This window comes from Lineus longissimus, chromosome 19 (assembly GCF_910592395.1).
Source record: "Lineus longissimus chromosome 19, tnLinLong1.2, whole genome shotgun sequence".
Taxonomy (NCBI): Eukaryota; Metazoa; Nemertea; class Pilidiophora; order Heteronemertea; family Lineidae; genus Lineus; species Lineus longissimus.
The window spans coordinates 3433430-3457666 of record NC_088326.1 but is presented as its reverse complement, the minus strand read 5'-3'; the positions used below and the strand labels follow the sequence as shown (position 1 = coordinate 3457666).

Below are 24237 nucleotides of genomic sequence, written 5' to 3'. Positions count from 1 at the left end.
CGGAAACTTTCTTAGGACAGTAAGAATCCTCCACCGTGTTGTGACTTCTATCATTATTTGGCCATTTCAAATTCTTACTGACTATACGCACACCGTCTTGCAGCACAGGCATACTGGGGACATTGTCACAACCTGGTCACACAAGAGTCAATGTTCGAGTGTCTAGTTTATTTGGCAATTTTGCATTCAGACTGCACTATTTTAGCAAAGACACACTGTGGACATAATCACAACCTTGTCATATAAGATTCAGTGCCTATCTGGGTTAGACGTTTCAAGAGGGTAAAAAAACAAAACTACACATTTTAATTCCAGTAATTTAATACATTTTCACTTCAAATGTACTTCACATTGTCTCCTGCTGTCTAAATGCTTTTAGTGGTTCGTGTGTCGAACTACCAGTGTGCAGTGCAGGGATATTTATAGTTTATTACTCCATTTGTTGACCTTAGTTTTCGGTGGGGATTGTCAGCTAAGTCACGAACATTAGCTTTTTTCCGTCCCCAGGTATGCTACCAGGGAACCACAATGCTCCAATGTACACATCATACAGGAACTAGTCTCATTTATGAAGACATAGCAAAGGCTTGCGCCACTCTTGTAGTTTATGTACCGGTAAATTTCTCCTCTGTAAAAATTTCATGACAAGGTCTTCAGTAGAAAGGGTTTAAATCCACCAAGAATGAAATTCTGTACGTAAAACTCTGAAGAGGAATTTTCGCCATGGCGGAGTCTCATAACGCCAAAACCTGCTGTGACATAGCTGACAGTCACAACCTACACAATAAATTCAATTTTATATTAGCACAGGGCTGGTACCATCTTTCCTGAGTTCTGATGAAGCACTAATCTATATTTGTTACAACTAACACTCAGACCAGCATCATTCTGACAATGACGTACTCTTGGATATTTAGATAAATAGTGGAACCTCTCCACTAGACACCTCCCTATTACGGACAACTTCTCTATTAAGGACAAGCTCTCTATTCAGGACAACCTCTCTATCAAGGACACTACTTTCGGTCCCCAATTGGTTGTTTCCATTCAATTTGACTTCTCTAATAAGGACAGCACTTGTCGGTCCTGAGGGTGTCCGTAATAGAGAGGTTCCGCTGTACTCCTGGAAACCTGAAAAAAAACCTTTCACATTTACATGAAGTGAATTAAAGAGTAAGTAGATTTTTTAGCACATACTGTCACAGCCAGTGAGCATTTCTGCAACTGTCAATTCGTAGCTAGTACCCCCTCCATCCTAAAGGATTCGATGCCTTATCATTAGATATTGATTCTTAACCCTTTAACTGTCACTGTTGCCAAATTGCAACGAGGGCCCATGCGTTATTGATCTGATCACAAGACTGACCCAGTACCATGGCATGCCAAAAAGTCTCTGTCGTGTCTTCATGACGCGAGGAAATACATACCTTTAAGAAACGTTAAGATCGTATCTTGTCTACCCTTGAGGTGGGAGGGGAGGGGTACAAGGTACGAATTGATACATGCATTAAAATGCCCCAGGAACTTCCAAGCATATTTAGCACAAAGGATACGACTTTACCCCAAAATTATAAGTACATTTTGAACATTACAACGGAGAGCTTCATGAACAAGCACATGCAACTGCTTTCATCACAGCATTCATTTTTCAAAAGCATATCGATTATATTGAATGTTTTAAACATAGTTTAGTCAAACTAAAACAAACAAAAGTTAAAGAAATCAGCAATTAGCGTTTTGCAAAGAGGCTTAATTTAAAGACAAAGCAAATAAACTGCGAGTCGGTTTTGCCAAATGCAAATGTAGAAGCTGCCTTTTTCATGCTACTAGGCGTCGAAAAAAAGATTATATACTTTCCATATTGTATAACTCCCATATAAGCTATGATTACCTAAACTTAAATTAATGGTAGGAGATCTTTTGTCACACATTGCAGCAATTAAAATTGCAGGTCGCCGTGATAAAGATTGCTTGTTTGTGCGGCACTGGAGGGACAGCTGTACAGAAGAATACGGAATATATCACATTAACATATCACCGGAGACACCAACAGATTCGCAGCAACGAAAACGAATGTCTCTGATTGGTTGAAATGGAATGTCGTCCTCTCAGACATTGTAGCTTCCTTTTAGTGTCTCTACATCCTTTTGACTATAGGTGACGCCACTTGCCGACGTCAAGGAGTCGAATATGGCGTTTAACATCGTCTTATCAGCCTCTGGTACGAACATGGTAACAAGTTTGAAGCGGTCGACTTTTTGGAGGTGGAATAGAAGGTTATACGAAACGGAAGCGTCTGGAAAGAAAATATTCAAGTTTTTCAAATGATTTTCAGAAGTATCTCTTGATTCTGATGTGGGCCTGTCAGAAAGTGCTTTGCAACCACTCTCAGTCAAGTTCAAGCTTAAACCTGGGGCTTCTACTAGGCCTGTCAAGGATGGGAGCTTCACGACTTGAATGGATGAAGTGTTGACCTGGCTACCAGGCTGGGAAAGGACCAAGGCTTCATGGTGCGAGAGAGGGCCTTCCTAACCTATTACGGCCACAACACTCATTGAAACATCTACTGCCCAAACAGAAACAGAGAACTGGACATATTAGTTGTGAATTGTCAAAAGCTACGTGATCTACTTCTGGTGGTGTCATTTTGTAGCACCCTGTGACTCAGTTGTTTTTTACAAAGAATAATCATTGAACACAATTGGCTCCATTTTTTTGGAAATAATTCCAGCGAAATCCAAACATACCTTTTTCTAAGAAATGTTGTTGTACGCATTTGATTAATACTGTCAACATGTTACTTTCCAACTTGTTGCTGATCACTGAAAATGAAAACACGAACGCATGAGGTATGACATGATACAGATGGACATGAGATTTAATCCCTATCCTTGGCAGTGACGAGAGGCAAGAGATTGCAACAGGATATGGATACAGACAATTGGGTCAGGTGAAGTCTTGGGTTTGAGAAAGTGTTAGGTTTTAGTGTTGGTGTGTGAGGCCTACCCCAACTCCCAACACCGAGCTCGGGTTGGACACCGGTTTAACACTTTGGCAACACCTGGTGTAAGGTCCCGGTGTAAGGTGCAATACCGGTTCTAGTGCATATTTTATTCAATGTTTTTCAACAATCCTGTTTGGAGAAGTTGCGGCCCTGCTGGAAACCGGTTTCGCATGGAAAACTAACATAATGTCCAAGTTGAACCTTTAAATATTCCACTTGTCAATAAAAATCTATCCAATTCTATATTCAAACTTACACTTTGGTAGTTCTTGTGGCCTAATCTGCTCAATAAGTTTCGCATACTGTTCGATGTCATGACTTTTCTTCAGGGAGTTCCACGCGTGCATGAATTCGTACGGCGTCTTTTTACTTAGCGTTGGGGCAGTGGCCACCTTGCCACCTTTCCGCCTGTCTTTCTTGTTCCGTTTTCCCTCGCTTGGCGGCGCCGTTTTCGTCTCCTGCTTGTTCTTCTGTGTCATCTGTTTTTGAGTTGGTTTCTCGGTCGCTGAAGTGCACAAACAAATGGATGAGAATCATACTTACTGTGCATCGATTTCATTTTTTACATTTTTACAAATTTTTTGACACCTCAACACCTCATTGTGGAATTTACCACTCAATTCATGTTTGTCTATAAAAATTGCATCAGATGACTTCAATTTAGTCCTTTGAACACAAGCTCCCTGATACCTATGAAAACTTCTCCCTTTTACAGCAATATCAGTTCAAAACACAAACTGCTCACCTTTCGTTTTCTCCTCCTCATCAGAAGACCCATTCACTTCTTCGATGATCAACTTCTTCCTCTGCTTTCCGCCATTTTGTTTTTTACCTCCGCCATCTTGTTTTTTATCACCATTTTGTTTCTTCTCTTCGTCTTGTTTGCTCGCCATTTCCTTTCTTTGATGTAACAACTCCTGGAGATGAAAGAAGGAAATAAATGTGACGAAAGAATTTTATGGAAGGATGGTGCGTGGGGAGGGGTGTGCTACACAGCCAAACTATCAGTACACGCTATGAACTGACAATTTTTTACGGGTATTTCATACTATTTCCACACAAAGTCAGGATCTTTCTCTGCCACTGTCTTGCTATCAGCGTTGAGCAGGTTCAGGATACTCCCCATACTGCCCTTGCCCCCCACCTCGCCCCAGTAGTTGCAATGGCAGGGCTTGGAATTAAGAACAGCCACCACTCCATCAGTACCCTTCAAAATGGCCTTCGCGCCCTCTCAAATTTTCTCTTACATTTTCCAGTACCCAAGGCCAAAATGGCTCTAAAAATGTATGCCCTGATAATTTTCAAATTCGAGACCAGCAATGGCATACATACCTCTTTATAATATTTCTGCACAATACCCAAGGCCAAAATGGCTCTAAAAATGTATGCCCTGATAATTTTCAAATTCGAGACCAGCAATGGCATACATACCTCTTTATAATATTTCTGCACAATATCAAGTTCTTTCCGTGCCGGCGTATTCTTGTTATCTATCTTCAGCAGGTTCAGCAGATCCTCCATACTGACCTTGTAGAGCTTCAGCATCTGTAGAGAGGAAGCAAATACTGTAAAACGAAACATTTCATGGAAGTTTTCTTTTTTCAAAATTTATGAAATACCAAAACCATATGGTGTAAACTGTAGATGCCCTTCATGGGATAATCCTGGGAGTAATGCTGGGGGTCGTCAAGACTCACCGTCACCTCAATTGACCAAACAAGCACAGGTACTTGCCAAAGTAAAGAGGAATAGATTAGAGCGTGTGTGAATTACCTTTTTAGCTTGAGCTCTCCTGAAGTACGCCTTGACGTTAGTTGGTTCTAATTTGAGTGCCTCACTGCAGTCATTCAGTGCATCTACAGCCTAGAAAATGAATATGAATGACGTCTTATTACTGGAGTTTTTAAAAGGTGTTGTGAAGCGCTTTGGCACAGTCAGTGGTCAGTGAAAAGCACTTTATAAAAGCCGCCATTATTTCAGTAACCAAGTAACATGGAGGGTATATTTTCCTACCTTATCGAGTCTGAGGTAACACAGTGCCCTGTTTGTGTAACTGACCGCTCTGTCTGGGAAGAGTTCAATACAGGTGGTGTAAGCATCTATGGCTTTCTTGAACTCTTGCTGGAAGAGAAAGATAACAAAGGTCAGTACCTAACAGACTGATTGAAACACCGATCAGCTTCTTCCTAGTTGAACCTCATAGCCTAGTATTGGTTAAGACTGCTGGCTACCACGCAATAAGGCCCGGGTTCCATCCCAGGGAGGACCAGGATTGTATTTCTGGATGAAGCGGCATGGCTTTCAAAGGAAATAACAGCCTTTGAATGAGACTAAAACCAAGGTTCCTTGTATCTTGTGTCAATGTCTGGGCAAGCAAAAGTCCCCACCAAGTGAGAAACATGAGTAGCTTGCGTGGACTCTACCTCTGGCCAAAGACAGAGTCACTAGCCCAATAAACCCATTAGCACCTGGCGTAGTGGTACGCGAAGAATGCTTATCCATCCTTGGAGAAGGAGTACTGCCAGACAGAGCATAGAAATTTGTTGAGGGCAACACGGACTCTAAGCATAAAGTCTAAGTCAATATGCACCTTTTGTACAAATGCAACACATTCATTTAAAGCATGAACTTTAAACAACATGTACTTTTTGTACAAATGCTGCAGCCTCATTGAAGCATGAGGTTTAAAGTCAACACGTACCTTTTGCACAAATGCGGCCCCCTCGTTCTTTACCTCCAAAAACTTTTCCTCTGCTGTTTTCTCCGGTACCACGGGTTCTGGTGTTGTCTCAGGTGGCCCCTCTGGTGTTGACGGTGGAGTATTCACGACATCCCCTGGACCAGCAATCACAGATATATCTTCCGGCTTGACCGTGGGAATCTCCGGAATCTTATCACGCCACGCGACGCCGTCTTGATTGAATAACGTCTTGCTACATCTTGATGAGCCCTGTAGCGCGACGTCTGTGCGACTGTCGATGGCTAAGACGTGGCGGTAGTCAATGTAGGCTTTCTTGTATCTGAAATTCGGTTTAGAAGATACAGTGGAACCTCCCTTAGCAGACACCTCTCTATTAAGGACACTAGTTTTGGTCCCTAATTGGTTGTTTCCATTCAATTTGACCTCTCTAATCAGGACACCTCTCTATTAAGGATAGCATTTGTCAGTCCCGAGGGTATCCTTTATAGAGAGGTTCAAGTGTACATGTATACCAGGAAATGTTAGAATTCCACACTTTGTCAATTCACCAAATAGATTCATAAAAAACCTTAATAAAATTGAATGCTGTGACCCTTATGGAAATGAAAGGCCACAAGATGGGGGAACACGACTGGAAGCTGGTGCATCACCAACCATTACTAAGATTTTATAAGAACAACTTACTTTTCTAGGATTTCGTAAGCCTGTGCCCGGCGTAACAACGGCTTGATACTGTGAGGGACCAACTTGAGTGATTCGTTACAATCCTCGATGCAACCTCTCGCATCGCCGATCTTACTTTTACAAGCTGCACGGTTGCTTAGCAACAGGGAGCAGTTGTAGAACTGGCGGTCATCTGAAGTGACAAAACGTGTTTTTATTTGCGTCTGCTCGGAAACTATGGCGAATGAGAAGTTATGTGACTTTTGTGCTGATTTTCCAGGGACGTTGGAGACTGGATAGGAGAGACATTGGCGTAGCTAGCGGAAGAGGGGCAGGGAGGGGGGCAAATCCCCCTTCAGAAGTCACAAAAAAGATGGTTTTTTACTGTGATTTTGGCCAAATACTTTCATTTTGCCCCCCCCAGACCAAAAAGCTTGCTATGCCCCTGATGATAGATTATTTCTGGCGCTCGTACTTGGAAACAACTGCCCTAAAGAGTCAAACCTCAGCTTGTTTTAAACCCTTACCTTTGTGTAACTTGTGGTGAGCCTTGGAATATTTTGTAATCGCTTCACCGTACTGCCCAGCTCTAAACAAATCGTTCCCTTCCGTCTTCAAAGCCAACACGTCAGCCGGCAAATCGACCGGTTCGATGATCTTCGGCCCGGCGACCACAGGTTGCTCCGGCCTCACGACAACTTGCGCCTCCTTGGGTTCGAGATGTCCCTCCTCAACTGTAGGTGGCGCCACCTCCGATGCATCACTAGTACTAGCACCTGTTGCTGTATTTGGCAAAGCCCAGTCTTTGTTTTCACTAGATTCCTTATCGAATGGATTAGTCCTTTTCGGCACATCTTTAGTCTCACTATTTTCTTTCGTAACATCATTCGATTCACAACTTTCTTTCGTTTCCGTGGCAACGCCATTGCCCTTAGCTGCAGTCATATCGGTGGATTCTGCGTGACTTTCCACATGTCCGTTGACCATTTTGTTCTGTTCTCCACCACCAGGGGGCGAAACACCTTCACTCTCAGAATCAGAGTCCTCTACTTCGTCAATCACCTATAGAAAAACATAAAAAACTTAAAACATTCTGCCAACCTAAGCTACTTTTTCTGTGGAAGCACTTCTCATCAGATACAATTGGTGACCCCCCCTCCCCGCTCCTAACCCTCCTGGTCCCAAACCCCATTGACTTAGACTCTTATCTTCCCTTCTTACTCACGTCTGGAGCAAATTCAGCCTCGATTTCCTTCCACCTCTTCCTCTTCAATCACCCAGCCCCCCCAAGCCCCCACACCTAACCCTCCCACTCCTAACTCTGCGAAACTAACACCCTTATTTTTCACCTACCATCTTCCGTCCCTTTTTACTCGCCTCTGGAGCAGATTCAGCCTCGATATCCTCCACTTCTTCATCACTGCCCTCGACGTCTTCGATCACCATCCGTCTGGCTTTCGTCTTCTGCTCCGTCTCTTCCTTTTCTTCTTGCTTCTCTTTCAACTCTTCTGTTTCAATCAATAGTTTCTGAAAAAAGTTTGGCAGCGTTCCAATCAGGATTTTTACCAAGCATACCACTAACACTTCGCACGCGGAAAAATGCAAAACATAAAAGGCACGCAAGTATTTTTGAGTTTACGATATGTGCTTTTAAGACGTCATCACAATCTCTCCTTTTACCAAGGACGTCCACACCATCTTAAACGCACAGTTTTTTACCAAGAAAGAGTTTTGTCTATCCCGGCTATAAGGCACCTGGTCCAGTTATGAGGACGGGACCTTGCCTTCTGTAGTACATTTACTCTAGTTTAATTCATTTTTGAATTTACTGATCCGAATGCCTAACAGAGCAATCTATTGGTGTTTTTTCAATCAATAAGTTGACTTACCAATGCCCTCGGATTGTGAGATTCCACCGTCAACACCTCACGGAAATCATCCGCGGCCTTCCCATAATCCTTCAGTCCCTTGTATGCCGATCCGCGACGGAGGTACGCCTTTATGTTCATCTCCTCCATCTGGAGGACATGATTACAATCTGTAACCACGTGGTTCCATTTCTCGAGCTTCAGGTCTGAAAAGAATTGAAAAGAAATTGATAAACTGTTCATCGTGCATGATAGTCACCTGAAGATGGCCAACTTAACCCACTACTCCTGCCTATAGTCCCCCTTTAAACCCGACTGCACAGTAGAAACATAAATTCTGACTACAATTACACTGCACTTTTTTGACCAGTATTGGATACAATAAGTTTTGATACTCACATGCCAGTGCGCGGTTGTTATAAGAAGCTGCCGACGGAACGAGAGAAAGACTACGCGAATAATACAAGATGGCCGCATCATATTCCTGGGAGGCAAAATACTGAAATGGAAGAAGAGTGTATTGTGATATATCGACTATCGTCTAACTCCAGTGTTTACCCTTGAGGATTTCTTTATTGAGCACCACTGTGGTGATATTGAGATGGTGAACTTTGGGAGGATTATGATGGCTTTTCATTTCATACAAAATGGCTTCCAGCAAGACCGCGACTTCTCAAATTTCCAAACAGGACAATTGACAAATCAACAAACTGCAATAAACAATGCGCTAGATCGGGATGTATCTGGAAGCATGCATGGAATTCACAAGTCATGTCGAAAACTGCCTCGCAGCACTGACAAAAATCATTAACAGAGATTTGCATTAGTGTGATACTTCAAGAGGCGGCGCATGGTGGCAAGCAGGGGAATTATCCACCTGGAAACGTAAACACCACGCCCAAGTTGTCCCCTTTAAATTGGCGAGAAGTACACTCGGTGTCCTCGCGATTGAAATAAGGAAAATGTCAGCTGTAAAAGCAGGTCGGGATTCCTAAAATCAATTAGATTAACTAACCTCGTTCCCTTTGTTCTTCTCCATCTCCGCCTTCCGATCGATTTCCTGCCGTGTCATCCCCAATGATGATATCGTCTCGTCGACATGCTCGAGTTTCTTCGGTTTAACATACGACGGCTTCTTGGACTCCTCCTTGCCGGCTTTGTCGAGTTCGGCTTCGAGATCGAATCTGAAACGATGGAAATAGACAAAATAAACACATGATGTTCAAACTCTTGTGCTCTGCACATTTCGTGACTCCATGTACCAGTATTGAGAACCAATAATGCAGCAGTCAATGTACCATGGTAAAACCCTGTACCCCTCCTGCTCAGGTGTGCAGCACAATATTTCCCTCAGAATAAACTGATGCATTATCCATATTAGATTTAAATTTTTCATATGACCTACCTGTCCCAATCACAAGGCTGACGCCCACCCGCACTCTATTTTGGCTTCTTAAAACTACAGGTATTAGGCACATTTCTCGGTAAAAATAGACGTACCAAAAAACCAAGTCCTACTTACTTATCCCACTCCTTATAATCCCGTGGTTGCACTCTCTTATTCTTCATATTCTTAGAACTTTCCATCGCCGGCGAGTCTTTGGATATGGGGATCGAATTAGTAGTTCCAGATCCTCTGATAGGGGGCAGGTCATCATTTGACGACTTGGCTTTTGTCGCAGCTAATGTGTCTTCCATAGACTTCATCTGAGACGACCAAGACTAAAACAAAATAAAAGAAATTGAGAATATTTCTTTAAGCGGTAAAGTCTGCATTAGGTATTCGATGAATCAGAACAGAAAAGAATTTAGAATACAGATCCTAACTTTTAAAACAAACGTTAGTGCTCAAATGTATGGGGGACACCCCCCTGAATCATTTGAGGGGGGCATCCGTCCCAATCCCGCTTTGGAGGAAACCCTGGAAGGGGATTCGGACCCTTGACTTTTGATCAAAAGTGCTGAACTCTAACCAATTCCCTACTGCATTTTCCCCAATAAGTTCCTACCTCGAGGTCCTCTTCTAATTCTTGCGCATCGTTATGCTGGAGATCTTTCTTTGTTTTCACTTTCTCTTCTTTCCTCAAGACTCGACTCTTTGGTGCTAGTTCTTTAACCCTCTTCTCACAAGCAACTTCCAAGTCAGGGTAGTGTCCTTCAGAACCAGATCTGTTGAAAGATTGGACGCAAATTTGCAAGGGATTTTGTAATGTAATGCAGGAGGAAACCGGAGACCATCAAAGAGTCGCCTACTCTATCACAAGAGTATACCAGGGCCAAGAAGCAAGTAGAGATACAAGTGCCTTACTCAAAGACACAAAGACCAAACAGCGGTGATCCCTCAGAGTATCGAAACTACAACCTTCTGATTAGATTATGAGCCCAACACTCCAAACATCATGTCACTGATCTCCCAAGCTGACCTGCCTACAATGTAGTCTCACGCCGACACTGGGGTTCAACCAGCGCCCTCATGACCACATCAGCCAATAGTCTGAGCCAATAGTCTGAGTCACTAGACCACAGCACCACTAAGAAGTCGTCTCGCAAAACTTTGGCAACATATCACAGACAACACAGAGTAGTATTTCTGAGAACATACTTAAGAATTTTGTATATTTTCTCTAGTTCTTTCACATCGTTACAGCTTTCGATATATTTGAAGTCCAGGTGCCCAAGTGGTATGTCATACTTGGTCACATTGGTTGCTCCAGTGAACAATCCTGATGTGTCAACGCCCGCTTCTTTGGCTGCATTTATCGTCACTCTATCAATGTGATGACCAGCTGTTTCTGAATCTGAAAGCAAAATTAAACAAGGGGCTGGTAGTGTGGTAGTGGTAAGCAGGATGCCCAGGAAATTACTATTTAGTATTTTATTAGGAGAGTCACCACATCACTCTGGTTCTGCCGTCTGGTCTGCCTCTGGTTTTGTCCTATTGTCTGCTGAAGTTGTCCAGAGCAATTGATGATTTGAGAGAGATGAACTGCAGACAGCAGTAGGCTAAATAAATAATGAAAAAATTGCACTGCAATATCATTCTCTAACTGTGTGTACAGTGTGTGCAACTCCCTGTACATTTTGTACAGCATCACCCTGCAGAAGCAGACACCAATATTCACCGCTCACAAAAGTATATTAAGTAAAATTGAATTATTAAGATACTGCTATGAAGCTAGTCATTATAACTATATCTTCATTTCTTACCAAGCACAGACATCTTCTTTTTCTTTCTTTTATGAATTTTGATACAAAATGCGAAATTGAAACTCGGAAAAATGTGAAATAGGAATCGTAGTTTGGAAGTGAATATCTCGAAATGTTTAATTCGTTGAAATTAATTTCGGCGCATGAAGAATCCTTAATAGATGGTTCGAGATAAAGTATTTGTAATGTAATACCACTGTAGAAATTTACCTCTCGATTCAAGTTAAAAGTAAATTATTTAACTAATTCAAAAATAAGTTAGCAGACGATATTTTTCTGCAGAAATCGAAGGTGGTGGATTTGGGAATTTCATGAAAAAAAATTGACAATTTAGGCTTTCCCTTCAAATTTCTTGAAATCTGTGTATTTTTTGGGGGCAAAAGATACATTGGGCATAATGCTTTATACTTTTTGCAAGTGGAAGGCCTGTGTAGGTGTTGTTTCATTATTGGCAAATGTTGTTATTGGTGAGTTGAAAAAAATAGATATGATCAAATTTGGATATCGTTTCTCGGACGCACCCGAAACTCGGACGCTTGTCACCAGTTTCCATTTGCCCTGCAGTTTCATCATCCATGTCATCTGCTTGTAATGTAAGGTATTGCCAATAAGGAGTAACAAATTTACTGCTTACTGTTTAATTACGGCCCCACACTCGTAACTTCGGTCCTGGATGACGTCTGATGATGGTATGGTAATGGTTTGAGAAAACTCGCGTAACGGATGACCTAATAAATAATTAAAGCCTATCTCCTTCAAAGAACACACTGTGTTGGGGGATCAGTGGCAGAGTGGTAATAACTGCAGGCTTATGGGAGGTCGTAGGTTCGACATTCGAACGGTTCAGCACTGTTTAGTCCTTAACTCTACTTGCTTTTCTCCACCCAGGAGTAAATGGGTACCAGGCTTGCCTGGAGTAATACTCCTAGTCACTAGTCACCAAAGTTCTGCTTCTTTTTTTGTTTTGGTACTGGAACACAGCTTTTTAGACCATAGGTTAGACTAGATTAGACTAGTGGTGCTGTATGCAGTCGATACTAAAGGACTAAGTCTTAAGGATGCACTGCTTGTTATAAGAATGAGTGCGTAATATCCACAGGATAGCTGTGTTTGTTGGAAGTTGTAGAAGAGGTTCAGGTAGGGGACTAGACGAATCTAAGCATGCTGCCTACTAACCTATAGATGTTTCTGCCAGGATTGAATTAAATGGGGGTACAGCAAAATTCTTTGTTGTTAGATTTATGTTTTAGAAAGTCATACTTTCACAGCTTAATGCATGGTACATGGTATGATGGGATGATTGTCCAGTAGACATGGTCATTGCTTGGTTTTTAAGATCAGGGTTCTCCGCCAGGTCATTTGTCAGGGCGTCCCACCCTACCTTGGCAGCTTACCACTCTACCTTTGAAGCAGCTGTCCTTAGTCTAGAATTTTGTAAGGTGTTTCTCTTGGGCCACCCTACCTTAAATTGCTGGCCACCCTGCCTTGTGTTGCACACGGGCAAAACTTCTTAAATATTACAATGTATTAAGTGTACCACTCTACCTTGAGAAAACCCTGGGGAACTTAGACCAATGATAATTCATCCCTAGCAAAAGGAAGTAACAGATCGAACCTATTTCAAAGGGCTATGGGGAACTCCAAAGATCTCCTCCTAATCAACATTATCAATATAAATATTTACTCTATGTTACATCTTACAGCGGACATCTCAGATTCCCTCTCTTATTATGAGACGCTGCATATCAGTGATGTGAATCACCAGATTGTTAAGAGGAGTCTTGATGGACCCTGGCACATGAAGAAGTTGGATTTTTCAACTTTAGGAAGGTAAGGTTAACTAGCTGTTCAAATTGGGGGAGGGGGGCTGGTACTTTAATTTCGGTTGGCCGAGATTAAATTTTACAACCAAAAAGTGTGTTGTCTGGCACAGATATAGCGTGACAAGGGATGAGTTCTAAAAGCCCTTATGCTTGTACTATTGTAAATGGAGTTTACTGTAGGAGATAAGGTAAAGTTGAGATAAAGCTTAGGTGAGTTAATGCCGGCGTTCATCTCTAACACTGAGTTGGCAACTGGGTCCAATGATTTTGACAATCACTTCTCTGTTGCAGGCGTTTCCGTGTCTACCTCCAGCCAGATTCCCGGGTTCTGGCATCAGATTTCAAAGCCTACGCTCGTAAGGGTGATGGCACTAAGGAACAGTTTGGGATAGATCCGGGTAATTTCTACAAGGGTCACGTGTCGGGGGAGACACACTCCGAGGTGCACGCATACTGGGAGGATAACGCAATATCTGCCACCATCAAAACACCCGAAGACACGTATGTGATTGAGGTATGTCTACAGCTGTCGTGGTCTGCTGGTTACAGAGTTGAAATGAGTCCCATACCCCTGCCATTAAAGTTGAATTTTAGGGATTAAATAGAAACATGGTCACACACAAAGCTTCAGATGCCAACTCCATCGGGTAATCTAATTCGTCCCCGGGCTAAACTATGATCTAGCACGAAGGTTCAGACATCAAAACCATATTTATATGTTTCAGCCATCATGGGGACATCTACCTCAATCTCCCAACTACACCATGATCACGTACAAAGGTTCAGACGTCAAATCTTTGTTTGATAAAAATCAAACAAGTGGAGTCAAGTAAGTTGTCAAGAAAAGTTTTGATTTTTAAAAGAGTCTGAAGTGTAAGTTCGATTTTATTTGAAATACTGTTTACGTGTCACACACCGGAAAGATTAATCACAACTGACCAAATCAGGCATTTAAAATGGCCAAAATCTGCAAATGTTAAATGCCTGCAAAATTTTGCGATTCACAGTACATGTATACTATTACTAGTCATCCCTTGTTTCATTTATATCAGGCAAAAAATATGCGAGTTTGTTCGCCCACCGAACACGGAGCAGACGACACAGAAGGCAGCAGAGGCTGATGTGGAAACTGACAATGGGCATTCGAGAGAAAAAAGGGCTGATGAGTCGCTGAAGGACACGTGCCCACTAGGCCTAACAGCCGATTATCGATTCTTTGAGAATAGAGGAAAGGGTAATTTAGTCTACACCACAAACTTTTTGGTGAGTTTTTGGTCAAGAGGTCATGCATCACTTCGCTGTAAAACCTCGATGGGTGTTGGCTAAAAAAATTTGCAAAGGTTTTTCGATACCCTAAAAACTTTAATTTCTTTGGGTCTATTGAGCTGTAGTAAAGTGTAGTAAAAACAAAAAAGTTTATCAGGTTTATCCTAGCATTCGTGACTAGGCCAGGAGTGAATGGGTAATTATAATAGGGGGTCACCCGTAAGTTGTACTCATGCATTGCGTGGCATGCACAACATGGAACTCCTCTGTCTGAAAAATGGTCTGTCCTGTATTCTACTTTTCAGATTGGCCTTATCAGCAGAATTGACGCGCTTTACCGTCGAGTGGAGTTTGATGAGACATACAAAAGCTTTGGTTTTGAAATCAAAGAGGTAAATTTATGTCTAAGCTGGTGAGAGGGTTAAAGTTTTTGACATACACGTAATTCATACAACAAGAAACATTATAATCCAATCTAGATCACAGTACCTACAGAACCAGTTAGGCTTAGATTAATTTCAAATCCATTCTAGATCACAGTGACTTCAAAACCGGATTAGAATTTGATTGATTTTTTAATTCCTTCTCGATCACAGTAACTCATGAACTACAGAACCAGTTAGACTGTGATTAATTTCTAATCCATACTAGATCACAGTGACTTCAAAACCGGTTAGAATTTAATTGATTTCTAATCCTTTCTAGATCACAATAACTACAGAACCAGTTAGACTGTGATTAATTTCTTATCCATTCTAGATCACAGTGCACACAGAGCCAGAAAAAGTTGCCCCCGGCGAAGAACATTATAACATGAAGAAGGAATGGAAAGCAAAAGATTTATTGAAGGTAAGGCCGTCCCTTTCAGTAAGTAGTGTAATAATCACCTGTGGAAATTTCTTCTTCTCCTGCATTCAGAAATCGTTTTGTTTTGTGCATGACTCGTAGCCTTACTCCTACCTTCCCTAGTCACGTTAAGAAGTACATAGTCATCGCCAGTCACTTTGGATAGGTATCTTCCAGGCTGGGGATGTGACATTGTAGTAACCTAGCTGTGTCCCTCCCATTGTCACAGTGTCAAAACATTTCACTCTCATTTGAGTGCATCTTGTGTCTCATATTGTGTTCGTGCACAGGGACCGAATTCCCCGAGGGAAAAAAGATTTTTGACTCGCGATGAACCTTGCAAACGAAAATGAAAGCTGTTCTGTCACTTTTATGTGCCAGCAGAAACCACAGACACAGTGATACACATTAAATGCCAAAAGTATGCAAAAGAACCTGGAAACGTCATCAAATGTTATACAAAGATAGGCACAATGGCCCTGGCCATTTTTTCCCTGAATTTAAATACTTGTGATTTTATTCCAGGCCTTCAGTAAGGGTAACCAGTACAAGACATTCTGTTTACATCATCTGTTCACCTACTATGCGTTCGAGAGGGGCGTGCTGGGCCTGGCTTACATATCGTCACCGAGACGTTTCAGTGTTGGAGGGATCTGTTCAGATTGTAAGTTTGTCTTAGTCTGTCATGATCATCAGAACCCATACAAGGCATTTGAGGGTACTGAGCCCCCCAGGATAGAGCATCATGTCACAAAAATCATCATTTTCATGGCTGTGTGACGTCATTGTTTGACTGCTTCGAAGTATTGTAGCTTTGGTTACCTTTCTTCGAATTCACTGTAGCCAAATCAATCATAAAACTCATTCGAGTGTTATCGGAGAGTTTTAGACTCTGTCTTGAAAATTCTGAAGAATTTTGACAGCTTAGTGTTAGCCAGGCCTCGCTATTTACACAAGTTTCAATAATCTTACAGCTTTTTATGACCAAGGGGAGACATACTCTTTCAACTCTGGCTGTAGCAGCGGGCAGAATACCTATGGCAACCGCATACTCATCTCGGAGGCTGACTGGGTCAGTACCCATGAATTAGGTAAGTGGTGCTGCAGAATCGTATGAAACTCTTCACACTCTCAATCAGGCCTTTCAACTTGTTTTGTGGTGATGTGTCCTTCTGATTTCAGGACACAACTGGGGCAGTGAGCACGACCCGGACGGTGAATGTTCCCCCTCTTCGTTCAGTGGAGGAAAATACATCATGTTCCCGTACCAGGTGTCGGGATACGAGCCAAATAACATGGTAGGTTTCTTTATTATGAATTCCTTTGTACATTTGAAATCATCAATACATGTTGTTTGATTTTCATTCTGAGTTTGATTACAGAACATGTCATGAGGTGAAATAATTTGTTTGTTTTTTCTTTCCAGTATTTTTCGCCGTGCAGTAAAAGGAATATTGCAGTCGTCCTGAAGTCAAAATCAAGTCAATGTTTTACACAATATGGTGAGTATGTAATTTACTGTTGCCCTTTCGTCCTAGGACAGGCAACTGCAGAGTTAAAAGCCCACCTCAAGAGGATGAACATGACCGATTGCCAGCCGTGTGATGCACCAGATCAGACACCAGAGCTTGTTCTCCAGAACAGCCCACTCTTTATAACTGAGAGACTGCCCGCATGGCCATACGCTGCATCGATGGAGACAAAGCTCTGGGGATCAAAAGGAACAAGCCAGGTTTATAGAGACATAGGCCTGGTTCTGTAGTATAGCCATTAAAGAAAATCGAAGAAGAAGAAGAAGAAGAAAAGCCTTGTGTCAAAGTTTTTCTGATATTTCAGTTCCGGGTAAAGCGTTCTGTGGTAACCACAAGATAGAAACCGGAGAGGAATGTGACGGAGGTGTCGTGGGCCAGCAAGATCAAGATCCTTGTTGTGATAGCGAGTGTAAGCTCAGAAGTGGTGCCACATGCAGGTGAGATGATAAGCCTTGTTTGGAAGCTGGTGTTTCAAAATTCTTTGTACCTCCTTCATCTTTAGGAGTTCGGTACTCGCCCTAAGTTCAGGAAAAATATTCTGGCCACCCTTTTTGAAAAACACAATTTTCTTGTATATCTGAAGTTCCAAATGTTTATGGTAGGCCTATAAAGTATCAGAAATTTTACAATTTGAAGAAAAAATTCAACTCCTCCCAACCTGATTCTTCAGCTTTTCCCAAAGTTTAAAATGGATTTATTATCTAATTTTACATGATCCAGCATAGCCCTATCTCCTCATGACTTTATTCTTCCGTATTTTCAGCGATTCTAATCACGTCTGCTGTCAGAACTGTCAGCTTGCCCCGAGTGGTATGATCTGCCATGAAGCGTCTCCATTGGGAGAGGGCATCACCTGTACTGGAAATGCTACATGCAAATATCCTTTTTGTGTAAGAACTCAAGAAAAAAATCCTGGGTATGCCGCTCAGTCAGCCTTGGGTGTCACAACAGAGTTGATTCAATCAAACACAGCACTTTTTGGGAAGAGTTTTGGCAATATCACTCAGAAAACACAGCAGTTGAACACAGGAGCCTCATTCTGCTCATCTGATGTGTTTTGTGTTTTCTCTCCAGCTTTGTAAATCAGTTCTATCCTTAACTCTTTTCACCGGGACCAGCGTAGATTGTCCGGAGCCATCACCCAAGCCTGATCATACCAAATGTGTGGACTTGTAAGTTTTTAACATATCTAGTCTTTAACATATCTAGTTTCATTTTGGGGAGGGTAATTTTCCTGGAAACCGTCTGTAGCTGTGCCATGTTACTGTGGCCCAGAAAATTTCTGTGGCCATTTTCATTTTGCCGTCTGACATGACACGCAAAATTAACTAGTGTACCTAATGTAACAGTGTCCATTCGTTATGCGTTACAGCTACCGTAGTCCAGAAAAATGTTCACTCAGTTTTTGCCAAGATGGCTGGCGTCTTCTTTAAGCACTGAGACAATTACCCCTTGATAGGCCGATGTAAGTGCTCGATGTATTTCTATGGCAATGTTTTGGCAAAGAAATTTGGTCAGTTGTGCTTTATCTTGTTGGTGTTTCACAGGTAAACTGTATTTCGAAAGATCCTAAAAATGATCTCCTGACTTGTATTAAAGTTATACTATGATGTGATTTACAACTTTGCGGAAATACGTCCGTTTTTAATTGTTGATCACAAATGTAAAGCTCAAATTTTCCATTTTTGATAAGATTTATTATAAAATCGCTGAATGTAAACCACCGCGATCGCGAAAATGTTCATGTTGTGACGTCATCAACGAAAACGGCATAGAAGTGAGCCGTCCAGGCGTGATTAAACCATCAATTTCTAGAAAATGTGCTTTTCGATTCGAAAAACCTTACCGATTTATGAGAAGGTGACGTAGTCATTTGTCAAAAACAGCTAAAACATTATATGGTGAAATTTGACACGAGTTACCCTTTTAAGCTTCACTCCCTTTCCAGCCAGCTGTTGAACCGGTTTAATGGTTGGTATACATTTATGTACAGTGGTCCAATTCTGTTATAGTATTTTACAATAAATGCATGAGCTTGTTTATTTATTCGTTTACTAATTAATTACTTGGGCTGTATACTAATTAATTACTTAGGCTGTAAGGTAATTTCCAACTATTACTTAACTTAACATGTAGGAGATGGCAAAACTTCATTGGAGCGGTGGCCTTGGTTTAATTCGGGCCTGCTGGTTGGGGGAACCAGTAGTATGATGGTGTTGGCATCAACGCTAGCTTCTATAAACATCTTTGCATTGGTTTTTGGCTTTGTTTTACTGGTTTTAAGTTTACTAATATTTCAGTAGAACCTCACTATCCAGGAGACCCTTGGGACTGGTCCACAATTGAGAGGTGTTCTGATTACAGAGGTTCATTTGAATGAAAATGACCAATTTCACTTGGGACCATATGGAGTGTCCTTAATAGAGAAGGTGTCCTTAGTAGAGAGGTGTCCGCTAAGAGAGGTCCACTGTACTTTTGAATTTGCTTTGCTACTAGAACTCACATAAGTTCAGGGCTTCAAAATTCGTTCATCCTGGAACACATGCATTGCCATGGCAACGGCCAAGGCACAAAAAATGTTGAGGATATGGCAGGAACCCTAAACATAGTAGGGCATTTGACAAACGACAGATACATCAGAGCGGTCAAGAAAAACAGAGAAATTTAGACAGTTACGATGTAACATTATTTCTGAATATCGTAACAACACTTTGTGGTTTAAGTATCCATGTATATTGTGGACTATTGAAATCCTCTATTTAAAATTTCAGTGGATCTTGCTTCCATGGGGTATGTAGACCCTTCTGTGAGGTGATCGGAGAGGATTATGAGCCTTGCGCTTGCGACACCGGTACGTGACATTTCTTTATGCTTGAAAAGTCCCATGGACCTGGCAGCGTGTACCACTGCAGATCTAGTAGTGCTCAGTCCTGCCGCAGTTTTGAAATCTAGGAATTTGGCAGAAATTTGCTCAGTCAATATTGATTTAGGAAGTACCAATGCTCGTAGAAAAACTTCCTTTCCCTTTCAGTTGAGCAATCATGCCAGATCTGCTATATGCAAAAGAACACTAACACCCCCTGTAAGTTGGAGAGCCTACCACTGAATCACTTGATTCTCGGTAAGATGGGCAACAGACTCCCCAGGGTGTCAATGTTGTATTTTCTCGTTCCAGTTGAGCAGTCGTGCCAGATCTGCTGTATGGAGAAGAACACTAACGCCTCCTGTGCACCAAAAATGAATCGAGAAGGAAAATATATGAATTTGTCGAACGGTCGTCCGTGTGTCCATGGATACTGCGAAGAGGTGAAAACAATTTCAATTTCAATTTCGCACCAGAAGTTATTTTCCGAAGCTCTGCTGACTTGACGTTGAGGTTTATGGTCAGATATCGACAATAGTATCATTGACTTAAAGGGATATTTCGTTTGTAATTACTGGTGGTCCAGGGAAATAGAAATGCAGTTTTGCACAATGCCGTTGTGTAGTTATCATGCACACGAAACATGGTACTTAAAGTATTTGTCTACTGTTTACACAATGGCAATGTTGAAATTTGTTTCAAGTGCATATTTTCAAAAATTTTCAAATTCAAATACGAATTTCAAAAATTTAACGAACGGCGTCAGCCTTTAAAGAACCAGCAGAGTAATTAAGAGCATTGTTATTATTCCCCTAGGGCATCTGTGAGGTGCAGGTTGAAGACATGATACAACGATTTTGGAGAATCATAGAGAACTTATCAATAGATCTTGTCAGTAAGTGCAATTTAAGGACCATTTGTGTCATCAATGGCATCATGAGATGACGTCACACCATGCATTGCCTCATGACGTCTTATACCGCAAATGCCCAGGGCCATCTCAGAGTAAAAGAACATTGCTAAAATGGTTCAAATGTAGTTGAAAATAGAGTCTCCCTGTGATTTTTGAATCTCTGGGATCATTTTTACCATGCTCGCAGCAAATCTGTATTCTAGGGAGATGTATACTGCCTTTAATAGACTGCTACATAGACCAATTTGTTTCTTGTAGAAAGATAAGGATAGTGGCACGAAAGAATGCTTTGAACTGACCTAATAAATGTAAATATATATCATCTTATTGCTCAGTGACTCTTCTTTGCACTGGTTGAGTTGTATTTCATGATATTGGCCCATTTTCTTTATTGTTTCTTCTTCCTTTTCAGTGAAATTCATGCGAGATAATTTAATTGGTACAATTCTGCTGTTGTCTGTCATCATCTGGATTCCCGCGAGCTGTACCTTAAGCCATTTTGTGAGTACCTCTCTATAGCGGACTCCCATGAGACTGGCTGTTAGTGTCCGTGACAGAGAGATGTCCTTTATAAGGAGGTTATGCCATTATCGGCCAATACCCTTTCTTCTGGAAACATGAATAACTAATAAATAAACTATATGATTGGCGGGAAAAAAATGCCTATGTCTTCATAAATGAGTGGTCTTGTAATACATTGCATGCATTTCAAGCATTCCCTGGTAGCGGACCTTGGGACGGAAAAACCCCAAGGTAATTGACATAGCTGACAATCATCACCTGGCTCATCCAGTGATAATGCACACATTTTTGTAACTGGCAGTGACGCTAAGTAGGACTGGTTTATTTTTCAGGATAAAAAACGTCAACAAGAAGAAGAGAATATAATAGACTGGCACAGTGGAAAGGTAATACAGTAGAACCTCTCTAATAAGGACGCCCTCGGGACTGAGAATTGCTGTCTTTATTACAGGTGTCAAATTGATTGCCCAAAATGATCACAAGTTGATGTGATTGCATATTTTCACTGCAAATAAGTGATCTGTCACTTGCTTCTGACAGCAAGAGGCGATAATATTAAACGGGTTTGACGTTGATCCCAGGTTGCAGCGATGGTCAATTCTTGTCGCAGGTACCTGCAGTGACCACTGGAGATGGAGACAGTCGCACGTGACTGTGAATGTAGGTCACTGCAACAAAAATCACTACTCTGCTGGGCACTTTAAAACGTGTCGCATTATAATCCATTTCACGAGAAAATTGCACTTTACAAAAGAGGCCCAAATGACCAGGGACATTTGTCAATATTTCAAAAGAAATTGCTCATTCTTGGTGATGTATTTTCTGCGATGGTTCTGGCAATCTGGATTTCAGATACTTATAAGTTTCAGATGAAACATTGTTCAACTGTTGCATTTTCTATATGAAATCGAAAAGAATCGAGGTCACATTGTTTGTGAAATCGCCAAAAGAAGGCATCCCCTCCTGGTATTAGACACTCATGCGTCTTCTTTCTTATAATTTCAGAACACAAGCCTTAACCCAGATAACAAACGCAGTAAAGTGAGACTAAAACCAGCACAAGACATGCAAAGGATGACCAGTGGCTTTGTACGATATCTACACAAATTATTACCAGTTCCAAGTGATTCAGTGGATCACATGACATATGTCTAGTTTTTGTGGATCAGAGCGTCTTCTGTTGTTACCCTGATAATGAGTGACATAATTGCTCATTACCATAACTGAGGAGACACTCCTCATTACCATGATTTGGGAGGCATTGCTCATTACCATAACTGAGGAGACACTCATTACCATGATTTGGGAGGCATTGCTCATTACCATAGCTAAGGAGACATTGCTCATTAGCATAACTGAAGAGACATAATTGCTCATTACCATAATTTAGGAGACATAATTGCTCATTACCATAATTTAGGAGACATAATTGCTCATTACCATAATTTAGGAGACATTGCTCATTACCATAACTGAGAAGATGTTGATATTGGAAAGGATGACAATTTATGTGCTAAAATTTTGTAAAATCATATTACTTGTGTATTTAAATGAACTTTTTCTACATTTGACAATCTGTGCTCATTCTCTTTAGTATGTTTACATAATCATTTTGTTTTTGTCTATCTTAGATAGATCATGTCTTCAAAAGATAATTACTTATTAGAATGATTAGAAAGTATCTATTGATGTAAAATAGAATCATTATAGACAATGCAAAGCAGAATGTGATATTCCCTATCTATATCTATCTATATACAGTAGAACCTCTCTATTAGGGAGTGCTGTCCTTAATAGAGAGGTGTCCTGATTAGAGAGGTCAAATTGAACGGAAACAACCATTTTGGGTTCCTCAATAGAGAGGTGTCCGCTATGGGAGGTTCCAATGTATGTATATATGTTCTAAGAAATGAATAAATTATGCTATTTTGTAAATACTCGTATACACATATACAGCCGATTTGGGAAATCGAATTCTGTGTACATTTCGTTAATTTCTTTTCAAGCCTCTTGCGGCTCACTACTTTGACAATCTTAGCCAATGTGAATGCAAATTTACCGAATTCATGTACATGTAACATCAAGTGTACTGTTATGCTCAATTTTTATGAAATAAACATTGTGTTGAATTTTCTTTGCGTCTGTTTTTCTATCGAGTTTACGAGGTTGTGACAATGTCTCACAGTGTTCCTGTGCTCTAAGAATGTCCTCTCAGAGTGCAATAAAAGAATGTGGACATCCCACCATTGCATCTAACTTGGCCAGGTTGTGACAATGTCTCACAGTGTTCCTGTGCTCTAAGAATGTCCTCTCAGAGTGCAATAAAAGAATGTGGACATCCCACCATTGCATCTAACTTGGCCAGGTTGTGACAATGTCCACAGTTTTCCTGTGCTCTAAGAATGTCCTCTCAGAGTGCAATAAAAGAATGTGGACATCCCACCATTGCATCTAACTTGGCCAGGTTGTGACAATGTCTCACAGTGTTCCTGTGCTCTAAGAATGTCCTCTCAGAGTGCAATAAAAGAATGTGGACATCCCACCATTGCATCTAACTTGGCCAGGTTGTGACAATGTCCACAGTTTTCCTGTGCTCTAAGAATGTCCTCTCAGAGTGCAATAAAAGAATGTGGACATCCCACCATTGCATCTAACTTGGCCAGGTTGTGACAATGTCTCACAGTGTTCCTGTGCTCTAAGAATGTCCTCTCAGAGTGCAATAAAAGAATGTGGACATCCCACCATTGCATCTAACTTGGCCAGGTTGTGACAATGTCCACAGTTTTCCTGTGCTCTAAGAATGTCCTCTCAGAGTGCAATAAAAGAATGTGGACATCCCACCATTGCATCTAACTTGGCCAGGTTGTGACAATGTCTCACAGTGTTCCTGTGCTCTTAGAATGTCCTCTCTCAGAGTGCAATAAAAGAATGTGGACATCCCACCATTGCATCTAACTTGGCCAGGTTGTGACAATGTCTCACAGTTTTTCTGTGCTCTTAGAATGTCCTCTCTCAGAGTGCAATAAAAG

At 41.3% G+C, this 24237-nt stretch overlaps 2 protein-coding genes across 5 annotated transcripts; one reads left to right on the top strand and one right to left on the bottom strand.

The window, feature by feature from the left end:
- Positions 1-303: 303 nt before the first annotated feature.
- LOC135503043 (sperm-associated antigen 1-like) lies at positions 304-11522 on the bottom strand. 2 transcript variants are annotated; one of them, XM_064796323.1, is made up of 19 exons: positions 11444-11522; positions 10839-11034; positions 10246-10405; positions 9759-9958; positions 9252-9420; positions 8636-8735; positions 8258-8442; positions 7722-7895; positions 7278-7430; positions 6896-7247; positions 6390-6561; positions 5706-6024; positions 5018-5125; positions 4778-4867; positions 4436-4549; positions 3750-3921; positions 3261-3509; positions 2748-2822; positions 304-2296 (listed from the first exon to the last, which is right to left on the bottom strand). In XM_064796323.1, the coding sequence occupies exons 1-19, from the start codon at positions 11454-11456 to the stop codon at positions 2109-2111; spliced, it is 3189 nt and encodes a 1062-aa protein (XP_064652393.1). In that variant the 5' UTR covers positions 11457-11522; the 3' UTR covers positions 304-2108. The 2 variants fall into 2 exon arrangements, with proteins under 2 accessions (XP_064652393.1, XP_064652392.1); XM_064796322.1 differs by having other exon boundaries at positions 6896-7430.
- Positions 11523-11743: 221 nt separating this feature from the next.
- Positions 11744-23320, top strand: LOC135503323 (ADAM 17-like protease). 3 transcript variants are annotated; one of them, XM_064796854.1, is made up of 21 exons: positions 11830-11910; positions 12425-12580; positions 13147-13273; positions 13558-13780; positions 13992-14095; positions 14319-14529; positions 14838-14924; positions 15292-15381; positions 15904-16042; positions 16353-16469; positions 16561-16676; positions 16805-16880; positions 17215-17347; positions 17674-17787; positions 18020-18082; positions 19682-19761; positions 20086-20216; positions 20590-20668; positions 21099-21187; positions 21541-21594; positions 22214-23320. In XM_064796854.1, exons 3-21 carry the CDS (start codon positions 13242-13244, stop codon positions 22361-22363), a joined length of 2088 nt encoding a protein of 695 aa, XP_064652924.1. In that variant the 5' UTR covers positions 11830-11910; positions 12425-12580; positions 13147-13241; the 3' UTR covers positions 22364-23320. The 3 variants fall into 3 exon arrangements, with proteins under 3 accessions (XP_064652923.1, XP_064652925.1, XP_064652924.1); XM_064796853.1 differs by lacking the exon at positions 12425-12580 and having other exon boundaries at positions 11744-11910; XM_064796855.1 differs by lacking the exons at positions 12425-12580; positions 20590-20668; positions 21099-21187; positions 21541-21594; positions 22214-23320 and adding an exon at positions 18859-18881 and having other exon boundaries at positions 11744-11910; positions 20086-20211.
- The last annotated feature ends 917 nt before the right edge of the window (positions 23321-24237 follow it).

Bases quoted from the DNA above. Each gene is read 5' to 3' on its own strand.
- LOC135503043 (XM_064796322.1), bottom strand. The intron at 5,126-5,705 runs GTACGTGTTGAC...TTTCTCTTCCAG, and splicing joins GGGCCGCATTTGTGCAAAAG to CAAGAGTTCAAGAAAGCCAT. The intron at 3,922-4,435 runs GTATGTATGCCA...TTTCATCTCCAG, and splicing joins TGCAGAAATATTATAAAGAG to GAGTTGTTACATCAAAGAAA.
- LOC135503323 (XM_064796853.1), top strand. From the start codon at position 11,841: ATGCTTTATACTTTTTGCAAGTGGAAGGCCTGTGTAGGTGTTGTTTCA. The intron at 11,911-13,146 runs GTGAGTTGAAAA...TACATCTTACAG, and splicing joins ATTGGCAAATGTTGTTATTG to CGGACATCTCAGATTCCCTC. The intron at 13,781-13,991 runs GTATGTCTACAG...TATATGTTTCAG, and splicing joins AAGACACGTATGTGATTGAG to CCATCATGGGGACATCTACC.